This window comes from Vanacampus margaritifer, chromosome 5, assembly GCF_051991255.1.
Source record: "Vanacampus margaritifer isolate UIUO_Vmar chromosome 5, RoL_Vmar_1.0, whole genome shotgun sequence".
NCBI classification, from domain to species: domain Eukaryota; kingdom Metazoa; phylum Chordata; class Actinopteri; order Syngnathiformes; family Syngnathidae; genus Vanacampus; species Vanacampus margaritifer.
In genome coordinates this window covers 17,568,051-17,587,706 of record NC_135436.1, presented here as the reverse complement: position 1 = coordinate 17,587,706, position 19,656 = coordinate 17,568,051, and the positions used below count along the sequence as shown (strand labels likewise).

At 39.6% G+C, this 19,656-nt stretch overlaps 2 protein-coding genes across 4 annotated transcripts; one reads left to right on the top strand and one right to left on the bottom strand.

Moving 5' to 3' along the window:
- The first annotated feature begins 432 nt into the window (after positions 1-432).
- vmp1 (vacuole membrane protein 1) lies at positions 433-15,650 on the top strand. Of its 3 annotated transcripts, none has more exons than XM_077566257.1 (12): positions 433-597; positions 1,041-1,149; positions 1,418-1,550; positions 1,732-1,822; positions 2,666-2,776; positions 5,804-5,971; positions 6,148-6,279; positions 8,191-8,271; positions 8,369-8,485; positions 9,305-9,366; positions 13,274-13,373; positions 14,653-15,650. In XM_077566257.1, the coding sequence occupies exons 2-12, from the start codon at positions 1,071-1,073 to the stop codon at positions 14,794-14,796; spliced, it is 1,218 nt and encodes a 405-aa protein (XP_077422383.1). In that variant the 5' UTR covers positions 433-597; positions 1,041-1,070; the 3' UTR covers positions 14,797-15,650. The 3 variants fall into 3 exon arrangements, with proteins under 3 accessions (XP_077422383.1, XP_077422384.1, XP_077422382.1); XM_077566258.1 differs by lacking the exon at positions 433-597 and adding an exon at positions 715-733; XM_077566256.1 differs by lacking the exon at positions 433-597 and having other exon boundaries at positions 789-1,149.
- A 420-nt stretch (positions 15,651-16,070) lies between these two features.
- Positions 16,071-19,020, bottom strand: tubd1 (tubulin, delta 1). Its single transcript, XM_077566255.1, has 8 exons — positions 18,728-19,020; positions 18,181-18,328; positions 17,816-18,032; positions 17,527-17,758; positions 17,224-17,388; positions 16,772-16,900; positions 16,521-16,704; positions 16,071-16,364 (listed from the first exon to the last, which is right to left on the bottom strand). Exons 1-8 carry the CDS (start codon positions 18,876-18,878, stop codon positions 16,250-16,252), a joined length of 1,341 nt encoding a protein of 446 aa, XP_077422381.1. The 5' UTR covers positions 18,879-19,020; the 3' UTR covers positions 16,071-16,249.
- Positions 19,021-19,656: the final 636 nt, after the last annotated feature.

The window sequence follows — 19,656 nt, the reverse complement described above, 5'->3', positions numbered from 1 at the left end:
TTGAATACATTTTTCATTTTCTCTTCCCATTTGTATTGCAGTCAGTTTTGACAAATTTGGCAACGAGTGCTTAGTTTATAACTAATAGCTAAAGTAGTACTACATATAGCGCTACGTATGTAGTAGAAGGATGACAGTTGCCGAGGCTCTTCAGTTTCTATCCCCCCCTTTAAGAACTGTCATCGGCCACAGCTTTCTCACTCAACATACTGACTGACTCACTTGAGCCAACATTCAAGTATGTCCAATACCATCCCGTTTTTTCATTTGAGACGTTCCTTTTTGTTGTCAACAAAGACATCACAGAACAACTGCAACTAACTATTTACAAGGAGCGCCGCAAAGCACGTCGGTGCACCGTTACACCATCGCTACAATAGCATTTTCACATTAAAATAAGACTACTTAATAAGCCGAATGAATTTTACTCTAAAACAAGTAGTTCAATTGGGAAATGTCTTGACCGTTAATAATTATTCTGTCAACAACTCTATTGAGAAAAAAAAACAAAAAAACATTAATTATATTTCTGTTCACAACCACCATTTTTATTTTGGCATAGCACGTTTGTTTCCGGGTGAAGAAGGCAGGAAATAGGTACGGCTGTCATTTCATTTGAACAAATACCCCTCGATTATGTCTTTAAATAACGTGTTTTTGACAAAATTATATCTACCGGGAATGTAGAAGCGTTTTTCATATCATGATTAAGAGGCTCCTATTGACCTTTGAGGTGCATATTCGGTTGTAGAGTTCATACGTCCCTCTGCTAGCGTGTTGGCTAACCGGTTAGCATGTGGGGGTGAAGAAATGTGTTGCAATCATGTCCCATAACGAAGAGTGCCTAGCTTAACTAGCAAGGTTATTTTTGGCAAGTGTTGACGCAAGAGTCTTGAGGCACTTAGAAACTTTTTCAATACAGTGTTTTGTGTTTTTAAGCACCACGTAAACTGCCAAGTGGTGTCAAGGAGCCGTAGTAGTAGACTGAAACTGACGTGGTTAATCAAGCAACAACTTGTAATTTATTCTGCCTTTCTCAGACTTCCCCGGTGAGTTAGACATTGACTGACATGGCAGCCAATGGAGACAGTTGTGATAAGCCTCAAAGACGCACAGGACTAAAAGAAAAACTGAATGGCAACTTCACAGGTTGGTTATTAGAATTACTCCCGATTAAACTGCGAAAGTCAGTTAATTTAATCGCTGTTACATAACTCACGCAGTTGCAAATGTGTGTTGCCGATTGCATCAGTGATAAGGTGAGCAAGCAGGTCAATTTTAGGTTGTAAAAGTCAGGTCCGAGAACAGAACTAGACCAGTATTATGTATTCAACGTTGACCACTGAACATAATGCAATAATAGATGCAGATGCAAGTACAGAATGTCAGGACGATCGCAGTTGTGGTTTGTCTGCAGACTCAACAATAAGAGAGAGGCGACAGAAAGATAAAGAGGAGCGCCTGTCCCTTGTTTTATGGAGGAGGCCTGTTACTACACTCCAGTACTTCTTCCTAGAGACCTTAATCAAGCTAAAGGAGTGGACAATTAAGTAAGACGCTCACTTCACTTCCGTCTTTGTTTTTAATCTTATTGTTTGTACACACTTGACTTTTTACCCATTTAATGGTGGTTTGTTGACTTTGTCCCTCTCTTCTGTAAAAGTCATCATGCCTGCATAACTTTAAGAACTACAAATTTGGTGCTTTTTGTTTATTTTCTTTCTTGCTCAGGCTTTGGAAACGACGGGGCATTGTGTTCTTAGTTGTGATGTTATGTAGTCTCTTCTCTGCCGCCTACTCCATAGAGGGATCACATCAAAAAGTAAGGCTGAATTTTGTCTGAGCGTGTGAGTAAAACATAATCAACACCATTCCTATATCTCTAGGTTGTTCAAAGGTTAAAGATAAGTCACTCTTTAAAACTGTTCTGTGAGCTTAAAGCTGTTCAGTGAGCCTAATGCCACAGTTTTCTCTGTGTAACCTTTAAGCACTTAAGGGAATGTTGTTTACAAATTCTTCTGTGTGAATGACAATGATGAAACGGTCAACTCAGTTCTTTGTTATATATTATTTTGTTGATTGAACTATGAATACAAGGGACATAAGTTTCAGTGTTTAATTTATTTTCACACATGTATGACAAAAAAGTTAACATTTAATGCATTGTATGTGCAATTTTACGTTTTTATTTCAATTTGAATAATTTCCACTACAGACAGTGACAAATAAAAAATAAAAAAATGTGTCCAAAGACTGGAAACATTTAGATAACACTTAAATAAAGCATTTTCCCAAAGTCCCACCAGTTTTTATTCATACCAGGGTGTGGCCACTGTCTATCGACTGAAAATGGCATCACAGTTGCTCAGGGCTCAAGTAACGACCAATCACGGCTTACCTGTTTTCTGAAGCTGAGCCTTGACTGTTGTTACCTGAGCCCTGAGCAACTGTGATGACATTTTCAGTCGACAGCAGGTGGCAAAATGGCTACACCCTGAAATTGAGAAAAACAGGTAGATTTTCCTGTTTCTCATATTTCACAAACATAATATTAATCAAAAGGTCGGGACTATTGACTTCCCCTTTAGGAAGTGTGTATTGAGATGTAATTATTTTTAAAATACATATAATGGAAGTCTTGTTTTATTTGTTTTTCGCTCTTTAGTATGTCCAGTACCTAGAGAAGAGGTTCCTCTGGTGTGCGTACTGGGTAGGTCTAGGAATTTTGTCCTCTGTTGGCCTTGGGACTGGTCTGCACACCTTCCTTCTATATCTGGTAAGATTCCAAATATGCTGTTGTGGGCGGGGAAGTAGGCATGTCATTTATGGATATATCTTGTAAGTATGAATGCAGCATGTGCAGCCTGAAAGTATGAGATTGAATTGCGTGTTGGGTAAAATAATCTTGTTGGTTGCAACAAAGCACTTAATAAATACACATTGTTTTACCACATGTGCCGCCTATGACAACAGCCAGCCAGTCATCACTTGATTTTCCAGGACTTTCCAAGCACTAGCAGGCAGCTGTGTGTTGGTTGGTACTAATATCATCACTGTGTGTAATAAAAATGAAATTAATGAAATGCCGAGCCTATTTCAAAATAGCAAGCAGGAAGTTCTTAATTTGGTGTTTGTCTGCTCTTTGTTTGGAAACACACTCCTAATGAATAACTGGACATGCAAACCAGCTTTGCTGTCTTGTTCACTTTTGTCATCCATTTGGCCTTAGTAGAAGCCTGTGTGGTGACCCACAAGGGAGAGACATTCACAAGCAACTTGTACCTATGAGGGGAGTGAGTGGTTTCTGGGTTTGAAAGGGATGATTGACATGAAAGGGTTGGAAGGAGAGTAGCTTGTTGTTTTCTGTATATACAGTCAGTTTTGTCTGGAGAGTAAGAGAGACATGACTACCCCCCCCCATGGTTACATGGTTTAAAATATGGAAGTATCACTGAAAGCAGCTATGCATAAAGTTTCAACACCAAGTTGGAGCTGGAAATGTTACTTAAAATACAGTTCTGAGAAACCATATTGTTTCCTACTGCAGTGTATAATAAGATGGAAAAAAATACTTTCAACATTTCCCAGAATTATGAAAATGTTCCAGTATTTAATCTTAGTTATCATACTGCTGTATTCTGGCTACTTTCGAGGCTGTCATGAAGAACATTTGTCTCCCAAGTTTGTGAATTTCTTCCTTTTTATCCAAGGTTTTTGTTGGACCGCGGCTAAGTACTTTTTACAGAATGCCCACACAAATAAAATATTTTGTTTGGCTTTTCAGGGTTCTGCTTCACTTCTAATTTGACCGCCTTGATTTTTCAAATTCTGCATTCATTGTTTACTCCAGCAAAATATCATGTAGTTCAACGGGCAGTTGCTGAATCACTGGTGCATAACTTTAAAGTGGTGTTTTGTGCGCGTGCGGTTTTGGGGAAAGATGAGGAGTCCTGAGATGCAAGCAGATGGAGAGGCTATAAATTGGCTTGGTAATTTGTGCTTATACTGGGAATGTGAATCATCTATTTCCATTCCCATATTTTTCCTTTTATTGTTTCACACAATGTTTCTAACTACAAAAGTGCATGGAGATCTGAAAATGTCAATGTGTATGTTAGTGGTTGTGTGATTCATGTGGAGAAGGTGACCTAATCTGCTCTCCCATCTATCTATGTGAGGGAGGCTTGACCACCTGTATGGAATATGGCCTCATTATCTTTTTTTTTCTTTTTTATACAATTTGTGGCAATGAAAGGAAGTCAACCAAAAACATGTTACCTTGTGAATTGGGGCATATGTTTATCCATCATTTTGTTGAGAGATGTTAATTGAAAATGAACAATAGCCTAAAAACAATGCATTTTCCCCACCACCAGCATAATGCATCCCCAAAGGGGAAGATGAGATCATTTTGCTCATAGAAAAGGGGATTTAATCAGGCGATGATCTTAGATTTAGTCACAGTCTCCATTTCTGAGTATTATTTTGTTGACTTAGAGACAGACATGCGTGCTTTTTTTTTCTCTCTCTGTGAATTTTGAAGACAGCATTTGCTGACTATAAATTGGATTCCAACACAGAAGCTTGGAACTGTGAAGACGGTAGAAAGCAGCCCTGTAACATTTTGTGTTTATCTTCTTTGCTGGGTCACATACTATCATGATAGTCATACTCCCACCAATGCGCTAGTCACAGTCTTCACTTCAATTAACCTAACAGTCATGTGTTTGAAATGTTTCGTTTTCAATTGAGCATTGTGTAGCTTGACTTATTTACAGCACATCCATACAAAAGTATTATAGCAAACAATTGTGGTTTGACACTAGCAGTATCACCTCCTTGCAGGCAGAGACAGACATTGTCAAATATGTCTGACAGGTTGTCACATCATCATTAATGGCTGAAAAGATGTCTTGTTAAGTTTCACCACCTGGTCTCAATAAGAACAGGCACACCTGTAGCCACACCACAGCAACTCCATTATGCCATCTTCAAGTGATTGAGTCAATTCTGACATGATGGATAGCGTACGATTACAGAGCGATGACGGCAGCCTGTCCTACATGAAGCTGCACCTCAGTACAGAGGCGCTTTCTTCAGTTTACACACAGTCCACTTTAAACAGTATTGTACCCAGTATTACGACATTTCTTCACACAAGACAAAAATATTCTTCCGGAATAATGTTCTCATGAGAAATCAGCACTCCTCACTCCTCATGCGTTCTCTACAACTTGCATGTTTTCCCCATAAGTGCGTGGGATTTCTCTTGGTTCTCCCACGTCACAAAAACATGCATGTTAGGTTAATTGAACACTTAAGTTAATCAGTGTGACTGTATTGCACATGGCATGTAATGTGTTTTACTGGCAACCAGTACAGGGTGTACACCAGAATTAGTTAGCTGGGACAGGTTCAAGCTCACCCATGACCCACCTTAATATAAGTGGTATAAAAAAGGATGAATTTTATCTCATGGCCATTTCTGTCGGCATGAGTCCTAGCTCTGCCCTACCCGAGCAGTCCGGGTCACAAGCAATGCTAATTTTTGCACTGTATTACAATGGAAAGTTGGAAACATGGGGGGGGGGAAAAACTGTACATACCAGACTCAATGGTACTTCTTGGTGGAAACAAGGTGTGTGGGTCTATGCCAGTCCTGTATGACTGACTGGGATCAACTCCAGCTTCACTGTGACCCTGAACATGTTAAGTGTTAATGGAAAAGGATGGATGGATTGCCACCTACCATGTAACATACAGTAGTAGGTTGAATGTGTGTCTTTTTTGTTTGTTTTTTAAGGGTCCCCATATAGCATCAGTGACACTGGCAGCATATGAGTGTAGCTCAACAGATTTTCCAGAGCCTCCGTACCCAGATCAGATTGTGTGTCCTCAACTTGCAGGGGCTGAGGGAAGTATCTCCCTCTTCTCCATCATGTCAAAGGTCCGCCTTGAAGCCTGCATGTGGGTAAGTTGATGTTGTTTTTATTCTTGTAACTAAAAGGTGGGGAAATCCAGGGGGGGGATAGTCCAGCATTTCTACCTAATAACAAACACTGTTGACCTTGTTCTTACCAAAGTCAAGTGCATGTTCTTCAGAAAGCTGCAGTTGCCGTCTTTAAATAATTATTTGTGTCTTTTTAGGGTGCAGGCACTGCCATCGGAGAGCTGCCTCCATATTTCATGGCCAGAGCAGCACGTCAGTCTGGGGCTGATCCTGACGATGAAGAATATGAGGAGTTTGAGGAGATGCTGGAGCAGGCTGAGAACGCACAGGTTAGTGTTCCACACCGGTATTTGTTGCGATGCCATTATCATTTATGGTTTAAGGAACATTTTGAGTGTCTTATCACAAGATCATTATTTAGTCCAAAAATAGTGGAACGGTTAGGTCAATTCCTTTTGTTGTCCTTTTGAAGACTCTTGGGTTTCAGGTCAAAAAAAATTAATAAAAGAGACAAAAGTTCAGAATGCCAGCTTTTATTTCACAGTATTTATACATATAAATGCAGAGCACCGTTTGGTTGAACAGACCTACTTTTCAAATTTGCAAAAGTATTGGAACATGTGACTGGGCGTTTCTAGATGCTCAGGTATTGCCTTTTAGATTGATGGCTTGCATTAAATAGTGCTTGTTTTTAGCTTTGGGTTTCCACCTGTGAAAACTGCATTTGTTGTTAAGCAAACATAAAGACCATCTAGCTGATGGCGGTGGGGCTTCCCGGCTGTGAAGTGCAGCACAGCAGCAGGAAGCAGCGAAACTTATTATCATCTACTTCTAAATTCCTTGGCTCTATTTTCTTGCTCAGCCCGGCCGCTCGATGGCATTATGCAAAGTGACCATGCCGCATGCTGTGTGGAAAATTCACTCTGTGCTACCGCGCAACTCCAGATCTAATAAAAAGTTATTAAAAAATAACCTCATATATTTATCAGAGTCCTGATTGGGAGACACGGTCCGATTCCAATCGAGTCAGCAACCACGTGACCGGGCCCGATTTCCGATCACGTGATCGGATCGGGACATCCCTAGTTAAACATACCATACCATACCATCCCATTTCACGAGTTAAAATGTGATTGGTTAATTCTGAACGCAGCTGCATGTTGGTTGTTTGGTTTTACCTCCTCTCTCAAATATTTATTTTGTGTTCAGCTAAGTTGTACAAGTTGTAGGTCACATGGATGGATGGCACAAAAACCTAGCATTTTATCAAAGGTCTGTAGACTTAAAAAAAAAAAATCACTGTAAATAGAAATATGACATCAACTTCCTCCATTTCCTCTTTTACGTATCATACACGACATATATGCAGCTGCTATCAAATCGGGTAGCCGCTAGCCCTCATAATGCCAACTGACCATGAAACAACTGTCCAGTCATAGGTCCCATAGTGCCACGTGACTTCAGCGAAGCCCCGCCCTCTTCACGCTTCCAGTAAATCCTTGTGTGTGCGCGTGAGTCACCCTGAGCACTGCTCCCCCTTTAATCATCCCCCAGGCTTTTGTGCTGTCTGTACCTCTCCCGCCCTCCACCCTCTTTTCACGGGTCTCTAATTTGAATGACAGACAGCTCTGTCAGGAAGCAGGTTCACATGACTGGACACTGCTGAGATCAGATGCTGAGTCAGCGGAACAGTAATTGGAGAAACCTGGTGTGCAGTACATCGCCGGCATTTGATCTGTCCTCATTGGGTCACAGCTGATTGCTGTCATAAGAAAACAACTGATCGTGTTCTGTGTCTTGTATAATGATCATATTATATCACCATTTCCTCATAATATGCTGTACAAACAATGCTGTATTGTTTATTGTGGAGATGTGTGTTGATTGATTTAATGATGGATGTTGATGGATTATCAATTCAGTTCATCTTGTTGGTTTACATTTGAGCCATTATGGATGTTGACATTACATACATATGTATATGACACTATGGTTAAAGTTGCACACAAAAATAAATGAATCGCATATTTTCACTCATATCAGTATTGTCAGGTAAAATTTAAAAAAAAAAAAAAGCAGATTTGGTGTTTACTTATGTCTGGAATCAGCTTGTAAGAATCCAAGGCATGCAGTTTTTAAATTACTGCTTAATATCATTTATTAAAAAGATAGTTGAAGACATCTGGTTTCAGCAATGTTTTAGCTTAGGTTTGTAAAATGTTTCTCCTTTCCTCTTGCAGGATTTTGTCACCAGAGCAAAAATGGGAGTCCAACACATGGTGCAGAAAGTGGGATTCTTTGGGATCTTGGCATGTGCTTCGGTAGGAAAATTTGCTAAGTAGTCTTCCTCTTATTGCGTTTTTTACAATTATGGCTCTAGGGGACAATTTTCAAACCATCTGATATCTATCATTGTAGATCCCGAATCCACTTTTTGACTTGGCGGGAATCACCTGTGGGCACTTCCTGGTTCCCTTTTGGACCTTCTTTGGGGCAACCCTCATCGGAAAAGCCATCATCAAAATGCATATACAGGTCAGTGCTTCCATTCAACCACCAATCAGAGGCGGTCGGGAGTTGGAAAGTAGAAGCTAACTTTCACCAAAATAATACAGCAATCGTGCAATTTTAATCATGAGTCAGTGAAACAAAGACAGAAAGGATATTATAGCACAAAAAATATATAAATACTCAGAGCATGGAAAAAGCAGCCAGAAGCCCTCTACAGAGTTCGGACTTGTTCAGTTTATCCAGATCAGGAAAGTCTTGCTAATTAAAGAGATTATTTTTCAGTCTTCTACACAAGTGACTAATATGAACCTTGTCTAAGTAAGTTTGTGTATGCGAGCGAGTCAGTGAGTCTTTATATCTTTCCATCCCTGGGTGGTACCAGTCAGTGACCTCACCATCGCATATTTCAGAGAAAGGGTCCCGGCACACAGCAGGGGTTCAAGAGGATGTAAAGTGGACATTACTGAAGAAAGTTAAACCCAATAAAATGTCTTGAACGGCTTGAGGCTTTATTTTGTGCATGTGTGCTTATGCTTTGAACCTGGTGGACGTTACATGTCATATCCTGTCTAGAATTGTCCAGGGGGTCCGTGTGTCATACACTTTAAAATGCTGATCACTTTCATGACCGGAGAAGAATATTGTGGTATGCCCCACACTAACACTGTAAACCACAAAAAAACCTCCCTGCAGCTTAAAATGGGTCATAGTCACATTTACATTTTGTAATTTAGCAAACATCAGTATGTCTGTTATCAATTTCAGCCTTGGTTTTATGTCATACATTTGATTGTGAAGTGTAATCTCCTGCTTTACCACATTGTGTTTGTCATCTGTCAACAGAAGCTGTTTGTTATCATCACCTTCAGCAAGCACATTGTGGAGCAAATGGTGTCTCTCATTGGGTAAGTATCTTCACACGAGTCAGTCAGTGCTTTATTGTAGCCAGTTGTTGGCATTGCTCAGGTGGGAGGGTGGTCGTTTTCCAACCCAGAGGTTGTGGCTTTGATCCCCGACCTTTCTGACCATGTCGAAGTGTCCTTGAGCAAGATTCTGACACCCCAGTTGCTCCTGATGCTGCTGCATGATCAGTAGGTGAATGAGGAATCAGTGTGAAAACTCATTGACCATTCACAGCTGCTGTCATTGTAAAACCTGCATTCCCGTTGTTGCAAAGTCAAGACCCGCTGTTATATAGAAGTGAAGACAAAGCGTATCATTTTAAAATAGCCTCTAATACAGGGTTCACCAATTGTGGTCCTCAAAGTCCGGAGTCCTGCTGGTTTTAGATGTTTCCGCCCACTAGCACACCTGATTCATATAATCAGCTCATCAGCATGCCTGATAATGATCCTGATCTTTAGTATCAGGTGTGTTGGTAGGCGGAAACATCTAAAACCCGCAGGAATCCGGACCTCGAGGGCCGGAATTGGTGAAACCTGCTCTAATACATGTATATCAGGGGTGCTCAAGTTCAGTCCTCGAGAGCCCCTCTCCAGCCTGTTTTGTACAGTATGCTTACATCAAAGGGCAATTTAGAGCACATGAGCATGAAGCTGGCACAAAATTACTATTGAAGTCTTCTCAGTTCTGATCTTTTTGCAAAATCAGTAGCCTTTTTTTTGGGGACAATAATGACGTAATTGAGACGAGTAACAGTTTGATCAGACTGAAAGATTATGCTATGAACACTTTGCTACATCAAATAAGACAAGGATTGACTGTTTAAATGCCGTTAGAAGTTTTTTTTTCTTTCATTGTGCAGTAATATTCACATTCATGAAACACCATGTTAAATGAGTATGATACCACCCTAAGCATATATCCGCTAACCAGAGGTTGAGCTGCTGTATTTATTTGCGGAGTAAACAAGTGGAGCCTGAGGCAGTTGTATTTCTTGTCCTTTACCTAATATGTTTCATGTGGGAACATAATAAACCTCTGTATTGTAGGCTACCCAAAATTGGGATACAGTTTTTTGTTTTTACTGTCTGCCGGCAGCCCAGCCTTTTGGGCCCAATGGTGGAGAATCACTGCTTTTGGTGTCTGCCTCTAGTTGGCAGATACTAAAGCTTTCACTCTAAATGACTGAACATATGGAACAAAGCTCTTATTTTCCGAACAGTCGGAGTGAAGCAATCAGGGAACGAGGATTTTGGGTGTGAGTCCGAGCTCTACGGTTCTTGGTCTCAGTTTTTGTAAAATACATTTCCCAAACAAAATATGACTCCAAAGTGACTTGTGTGGGTTTTTTTCTTCACGATTTTTTATTTTTTTTTTAACTGGTGCGATTTATACTCTGGAGTGACTTGCAATCCGAAAAATATGGTAAGTGCTTTCACTCCGGAGTGGGGGATTCAGGACGGCTGTCCACATTTCCCGCCAGCCATTTACATCTCTGCAGCATTGGTGGTGCAGCATGTGAGGTCCCATTCAGACATGTTGATATGACTCACAAAGTTCAACAATGTTCTCCAGCAATGTGGGAAATGAACCTAGACCTAAATAATTAAAACAGTCTGCTAGAATAGCTTAATTTATCTTATGTTAGTGATTCAACCATCAAATTTAACATCTTTATTGTGGGTCTAGTTGTCGGGGGAAAAAATGTGATTCAGCAGATATTGTAGTTGGATTTTGTATTGTTTCAATGATTCAAGATATAACTAGTGTGATTGAAATTTAGAAATTTGCATATTAAGACTTCCTGGTGAAGCTTTTTTCCTATCTTAATTTACTATAAATTCTTGGAGCTGTATACCAGTAATATAACAAATGTATATAAACGTTCATACATTTAAATATTGGATGTTTAAGAGATGGATTAGTAATTTAACTTAATATCTGGTTAAATTAAAAATAACGTTATTTCAAATTGACAGTTTACATGTGCAGTGCTATGGAAAGGGGGAGGTGGCGCTACACTGCACACAAGCTGGTCTCTAGTTTGCTGCAGTTTGCCAAATATGACCAACACGTGTTGGGGTTTTTGTTATCGGCAATGAAGGACATTGATCAACATATGCCAATCACATACTTTTCCGTGAACATTAGCCTATTGATTGAGGGCACCACTAATTAAAACACATCACTACGGAATGGAGGTATGTGATATGGGCAAAAATCCTAATATCCAGATACAGGTATTTTATTTTATATCCTGATATAACCCCATCATGTAATGTTTTTCCTTAAAAGTACATGTAAGTAGTGGCAGTTTTCTAAGATCTTTTCTCCCTTTACTTATAAAATAAGTATTTTACATAAACTTCAACAATAGAAAAAAACAATAGAAATCTAATGAAATACAAATATCCTGTGGCCAAATAATGTACAACACAGTGCTGAAAGTAACATTTAAGTATGCCAACCATTTATCTAGTAAATCTGCCAATAAATCAAAACCGTTTGAGGCAATTAAGTTTTAGGAACACAAGATTGACAGTTTGTTGTGAAGGCCTGACTGTGATGTCTCAGTCTGAACATTAGGGGTACCAATCTGGTGCAATGTCTTTTGATATTGACATAAACTTGCAAAAGAAATCCGCAATATAAATTACATACTAATAGACGTTTTATACTGTATGATATACTGCATATCATTATAGCATATTGTACAACTCTTCATCAATGTATAATACAAAAAAACACTCTTGTTTATGTCCTGATCTAAACCGTGCACAACATTACGAAAACAATGATACCAAAAACATTTTTTCAACAGAAACACCAAGTTAAATACTATTTGTCTATTCCATGTCTTAGTTATATTTACCATTATTAAAATACACTACAATACAAATAATAATAATCATTCATCATCATTCACTAAGGTCATTTACTGATCTAAAGATTCACTTAACAGAATTAAAATACTATTTTATTTGCTACAGTCATGTCATAGTAAAAAAAAATAAAAATCCTATCAGAATTTTTTAAAATATCAATATATATAGTAAATAAAGCATTATTTTTTGTTATTGTCTGATCTAAACTCTGAGCACAACATAAGAAAAACATGATACAAAATCCACTCAAATTAAGTTTGACCAATAAATAAATAATAACACTCACAAATAATGGATGGACTTTGATGACACTGGGACCTTAGTCCATGCCCAATTAAGAATCCCGCTTCCATTGTGCAAAAGCCAATGACGGTCTGATAAGAAGCGTGGTGACTTGCCGTGATACGCGGCGGTCTGTGTATGTATTCCTGCGTGCTCGCGTGACATGACTGCATGCGAGTCATTCAAAGTGAAATCATCGGTCATTGATATTGGTTTAGTCGTGTCTATAGCTTTGCTTAGTCGAGTCTAGACAGTATGCTTTTGTCCTAATCGGACGGATTCTGTGAGAACATTGTGGACTTCGCCCACTTGTTTTTTAACATTTTAAACAATTTGCTTTTCAAGCACAGAAATCACGAGCCCATTGTGCTTTGCTCCACCCCCTGTAGAGATAGCATACCCTGCCTAATAAGGATGCAAGTACGCCCTGATTAGATGTCTTTGCACCCAGATGGTGGTAAGGGTGATGACATCATGTCGAGTCACTTCCCGGTTGAAGGGGCTGACACAAGTGCCCGAGGAGAGCTAAGAAGTATAAAAGGAGGGCTGAGGAGCTAGTGCTTCAGTTGCCTTCCCTCCTGCTGGACTCGCATGCAGGATGGCGACTCTCAGGATCTTTGCTTGATAATGAATACAAAAAAATCCAATTGTATTGATGCTCTGTGACCGCGGGCTCCTCTCCGTCTCTGGGTAAGTTTAATAGTCATTCAGATCTCTTGTCTTGATTTGTTTTGTTTGCCAGGTCGATACCCAAAGTAGGCCCAGCACTCCAGAAGCCCTTCAGCCATTACCTGGAAGCACAAAGGAACAAGCTGCATCACGGGAAAGGAACAACGTCATCGGTAAGGACAAGCTATTTTATTTGCAAATAGTTATCTTTCAATGCAAATGATCACTGATTAATTATTTGACATTTACACGGCTTGGCACTTGGCTTACGACAAATGTATATTTTTGTCTCAAAGTATTTGAACATGTAAGATTTTTTTTGTTTCTTTATGCCTATCATCACAATGGATATTAAGTTTTACAGAAATATAGTATTTGATCGGAATTATACCAATAACAGATTTTTTTTTTTTTTCAATAACAGCTTTATTTTTAATATGTATAGCTATTAGCGACTCAAAATACCTCAGTTTGAGTTACTGAGAAAAACAACTTTGGAAGGCAAATAGTGTCAAGGCCTAGTTTGATCTGAATTTATTCTGCTGTTCACTTGGTGAAAAGTAGCAAGACTTGCAAGCAAGTAGCAATTGAATGTTGCAGTTTATCTTCAGGATAGAAGCTCATAATATTGTTTAATGGCCCTTCTGGACTTAAGACTTAAATTATGGACAACTAACGATTTTCATCCAGTTATGAAAGATTATGCTCTCTTCAGATTCTTTTGAGCACCTGCAAATCATGGTGCTACTAAATTGCTTTCATTCCAAAATGTGGTCAATGTCATGTTCATTTAAAATTATATTTTGCCATACAAAGGAAAAATCTGGTTCAAAATTTATTTTTCATCAGCCTTCCTTAGAATGAATTTCTAATACAGCGAACCCCTGTTTTTTCATGACCCACCCCCATAAGTAAAACTCCACAACATTGAGACCTAAAAAAAAAAAAACTTAATTTTAACCCTCCCACACACTTAACATATTTAAGTTTATTAAAACAAATCTAAACTTGTTACAACACACTTTTCAAAACACATTTAAACTTAATTTAACGCTAAAAACATATTGCAAGCAATATGTAGCATCTGTGTACATGCATGTGCCTTTAAGAGGCGGGGCCTGGTGGGATAGGCGAGAGCTGCTGCCAACAGCAGTTTCTGTATGTGTGTGCCTACTGTTTTTTTAGTGTACAATAAATGGCATAGTACATTGTTAACTGTGGCTCTCCTTTCCCACATGAGAAGGTATTACAGTAAATACTGCTTAAAAATAACTCAATATAGCGGAAGCGCAAATGCTGACTTGCAATATAGTGGGTGAGCATTGTCTTTATTGTAAGCAAAATATTTTTTCTTTGCCTTCTACCTTGTATTTTTTTAGATACTCATAAACTTTTCATTTTGCAGTAAACTGTTGTGCTGATATATAATCTACTGCCACTGCTACTTTCCAGGATGACAACTGGCTTTCCTGGCTGTTTGAAAAGCTGGTGCTGGTCATGGTGTGCTACTTTGTCATCTCCATCATCAACTCGATGGCTCAAAGTTACGGCAAGCGACTCCAGCAGCAAAAGCACTTGGTGGAGAAGACCAAGTGATGACGGACGAAGCGGTGCAACCATCCAAGAAGTGACTGCGCATCTTGCGCCTCTGCTGCTCAGACCATGTCCTCTCATGACTTGCCGACAAACCTCACCCTGTCACCCTCCACCTCCTCGCTCAGAGGCTGAGCGCTCCAAAGCAGACTGTGTCCTGTCCTCGGTATGTGTGTGTCCGCATTTTAACGACCGTCCGTCTCCACCATTTTCGTAATTGGTTTCATCTCACTCGGTGTGTGCAGAGCAGAGCGCCTGGTTATCCTGCTAATTTAATGGTCTTACTTTGTGATGATTCCATACTTTGACCTTTGACCTCACAAGTGAGGCAGTGGGTGGTTGGTGTCTTCTGTGCACGGGCACTGCCTATCAGACGTGATGCCTTATGCAAAGATGGGAACGTCTCGACTTCCCTTGAAAATAATTATTGACTTTTTATTTAATTTTGTAACATTAATGTATAATATGAATGGCTTTTGATTGAGTGTGCTGCCAGGATAACTGCTTCTAGATGCTGTCTTTTTAGGGTTGGGATTTTGTTTTGGGACCTGTTAGACATTAATATTTTATTTGCTCCTGGACTTGTCAGTTCCACAAAAAAAGAAGGAAAAAGCAATATCAATGTAAAATGTGGTGTTGATGGTTTGCACATTGTGTAGATATCTTAATCATGGACATTATGCATAAATGTATTTCTATTCTAACAGTATGTGGGCAGGAGTCACCTTGAATCCAACAAGTGACATCATTTGTAGTGACACTGTACATTAAGGCAACTAGTCCCATTTCTAATTCTGTACTGTTAGATTGGACCTTGGATTGGATCATATATAAACTCATGTCAATAATGACACTTACATCCCAAGTGTGATTCATTGGTTTGCTTATTGTGCTAATGCTGGAAATATACAGTTTATGTCCTTTGAAGAAATGATCGTCTTCCAGGTAAGTACAACTTGACACAGCTATACAGATGGCTGCATCCGAGTTACAATTGCTACTACCGGTGTGTGGTAGTTCCATGTTGTCCTCCTATTCTGTTCCTCGTGGCTCTTGTTTCAGCCTGGCTGTGTGCATCTGGATCGCCAAATTTCCACCTCCTCAGCTAGCTTATCAGACTGGTGTTGGCTGTTAAATCTCACATGGCAACAGTGGTCTGTAAGCTGACTGAAGTTGTGGGTCCTCTCCTGCTTTTTACTTGTATGTGGAGTGTACTGCACTTGGATTAATAGCCTGTTTTTATCTAATGCTAAAAATGTTACCGTGTGGAATCCGTAAACAATAAATTGATTGCATTATTACTGTATGTGTAGTGTGGCTCCTTTTAAAACTGTAGTCTTTTGTATGTCACACTGATTCTTTGAGCAGCAAAAATACATTTATTAGTCATGTAACAAGTAAAGTATTTGCAGCAGTATTTGGAGTCCTCCAGGTAAAAGACAGCAGCCATTCAATTTTAACCATTACAGCCCAGTTGACTGTAGCTAGAAATTATTTGCTCTGCAAATGTAAAGTTTTCAAGGAAATCTTCTTCTGAGATCCCAAACTTTGTGTACTGATGGATGTAAGCCCTGTAACAAAGAAGTAACACTAGGATAATTTGCACAAAAAAAGAACATGATGTGAATGGGAATATATTGTAAATTCTCACATCATTGATATTATACAGTATGATTTTATTTTACATAACCCTAGAAGGACTAACCAGTCTCTTATGTCAAACTCACCTTGCAGTAAACATACTCCAAGCTTTTCTCACCATGTTGTCCAATGGTTCGATCAGAGCTTGACTGTTGCTGACCAAAGTCGCCGTTTTTTCGTATTTATTAAACGACACGGGACATTTCCAAACGTTGAAAGCCTCTTTAGGTGAGAGCCATGAGCTGTAAAGGGCTGCATCGTCGAAGTTAACTAGAGAGTTTTTATTCACACGTTAGGTCTTTGAACAAGAGAGCTGCTAGTGTTAAACGTGTCAAACCTGTCTCTGCGCTGGACACGTCTTTGCCTCTCAGTATGAGCAGATTGGCCAAAGAAATGTTGACGCTGGATCCAGTCAGACTCCTCGTCCGCTCTGAGACGGCCAAAGGTCGCACTTGCCAGTCTATACCTGCCAACATAGTCTTTTATAATGTCACTTTTAAAAAGTGTGAAATGGTTCTAGTGGGAAGAAGAAAAAAATTCTACTTGAACTGTGACCCTTCGCTTTGCTAGACTCTTTGGGGCTGTTCTGTAATACAGTATAGGAAAATATTGATTCTGAAAGGAAATTCAAGTTTTTTTTAACAAATCTATTGGGTTGTCCTTATTCATTACATTGATTTTTTTCTTCATGAGTACAATTTATGTATTTAGCAAATTGGATAGGATTATTAGTTGGCAGGCTACTGGCCTAGATGAGTGTTCATAGAATCCATTTTTGGCCACACTCACCTTCCTCCATCTTGGTGTTGGAGATGAGCATCTGCCGCAGGTGTTTGAGCAGAGCTGGCCATCTGAAATCGGTAAATGCGATGGAGGAACTCGGCATCTGAGGTATGGTGCTCATGCTGAGCAGCTTGTACTCGGGGTGGCACGCGAGGGCGCTCACTAATTCACCTGAGGGGAAAGAAGAAATGACAGTGTGCCATTAACGGTTGCACTTCCTGTAAATAATCCCAATTTCCAAGGTTCTCTATATATTTTTATACTTGCCCAACAGCAACCCTAGTAGAAATCATGCCGTGTGTTCCTCACCCAGAGGATTCCTGCTGTAGACCCCATGAGAGTCCGCAGTGAGCGCAGGCTGAAGGACGGTGCCCAGCTGATGAGCGATCACCTTGTTGATATCAGCAATGGAGATGTCTTTGATATGGAGCAGCTGACTGCAAATCCTGTGCACTGTGTCATTCTCGTGCACCAGGAGGCCATCTGACAGCTGGTAGAGGTGACCCAATGTCAGTACTGAGTTGTAGTTCTGGACAATCACCTAAAAGATGGAGGGGTTAGTTCTTTGTAGCAACACATTTTTTAAAAGTCTTCATACCTCGCCTGTCGCGTATGGCCAGGTTAGGTGGTTGACAATGAAGGATTTGGGGTAGTTGTCCCGCAGACACTGAGTGACATAGGAGCCCACACCAGAGCCTGTTCCACCAGCCACACTCATCATGGCCAAGAAACCACGCAGTTGGTCACAGCGTTCCACCTCTCGCCGCAAGATGTCTTCTACTGCTTGTCTGTGACGAGGGCCGTGTTTGCAAAACCTGGAGAGAATTTTTGAGCTTTACATTAGGGCTTTCATTATCAAATATTTTTAGGATTGATTGTTCTATCATTAGGGAAGAACTTGAGAGGACATATAAAGGTTAACTAAAGCATTTACACAAATCATAAAAATTCAAGTCACCGTACCCGTTTGCCCAGTTGTTTCCGCTCCCCTGCCTCTGGTTGAAGCTTGATGCATTGTCATACTTCCACTTGCCAGATGTGGTCGTCTTGCTGAAATTCTGCTTAATAACTTTTGGCTCCATGTCAATCAGCACTGCCCTGGCAATAAGGTCTAAATCAAGAATGTAAACAACAAAAAGGTGTGCCAACAAGGTTGCAGGACTGTTGTCACAAGAATATCTTAAATACAAATTAGCCCCTTTTCTTCCCTTCATGCACCCCTGGAATTATTCTTCAGGGATCCTACATGTCGATCGTCATGGACATCTTGATCTTGTCCATGTCTTCCAAAATGGTTCCATTGATGACCCCATTTAACTTGGCAAAGATTGGGGAGGGAGCACGGAGTATATACTACAGATAGAGGTTGATTTAGCACCGTGAGTCCTGGGACTTTTCTGACATACCTCTAACACTGTTTGCTTTGAAAAAACTGAAAATTACAACTATCAAAAGGAAATGAGTAAAAGTCGATATATAGTGACACGCAAAAGGGAGGGAGACAGGTTACCTCCATGCTCAGTTTGGTGGAAGAATCGTTCACAACTGGCAGTATCATATGTTTTCCTCTGGCCAGCCTGAGCGTCATTGTAAAGGGTGTCAAACATCTCCAAACCCACTTGGTTGCCGCACTGACCCAACTGGACCGTCACCACTGACATTTTGTATCCAAGTAAAGTATGAGACTCCTACATCTACATATAGTCAATATAGCTCCTGACAACCACTACAGTTGGCCATGTATGCATTTGGAAGCAACATAGCAACACTGTAGCATTTCATTGCTGCCGCCGTGACAACGGATTTCCGGTACACACTCGTGTAGAACTTTCAAACTAAATGCTATTGTAGTCTTAATCAGAGCCTCTGCTCTAACAACACATCGTTCAGTCACGAGAGTTTATTGAGGCGCTGTAAGAAATTCTGCATTTAGCAGATTTGGTCAACACTATAGGTGCTCGTTTGTTTTGTTTGTTTCGTTGTTTGTTTTTTTCTTTCTTTCTTTAGTTTTTTTCCCTGTTTTATGTAAATGTGTTTTTCTGAATATATTTTTCTTTTTTGCTATTTTTTAATCAGCTTTGGAAACAGATTTTGTGAATATTTCCACTTTATTTTTCTGGATGTTTTTTTCTGTTTTTTGTTTTTTTAATAATTCGTTTTCTGTTTTTCTGAAAATGTTTTTTTCTGAATTTTGTTCTATTTTTCTGAATATTTTTTAATGGCAGACAACAAAAATTTTAACAAAAATTCTGGAAAAAAGATTCCATACAACAGGGGGGAATAAGCCCCCTGGATGGACAAAAAACAAGAAGGTTCGGTTGTTGTTTTTATTTTTCTATTGAATGTAATACACTTCAGTCGAAAATAGACAACTTTTTTTCTATTAGACAATTATATTCTTGTAAGAATAATTCATTTTTCTTTCTTTCTAAATTGTGG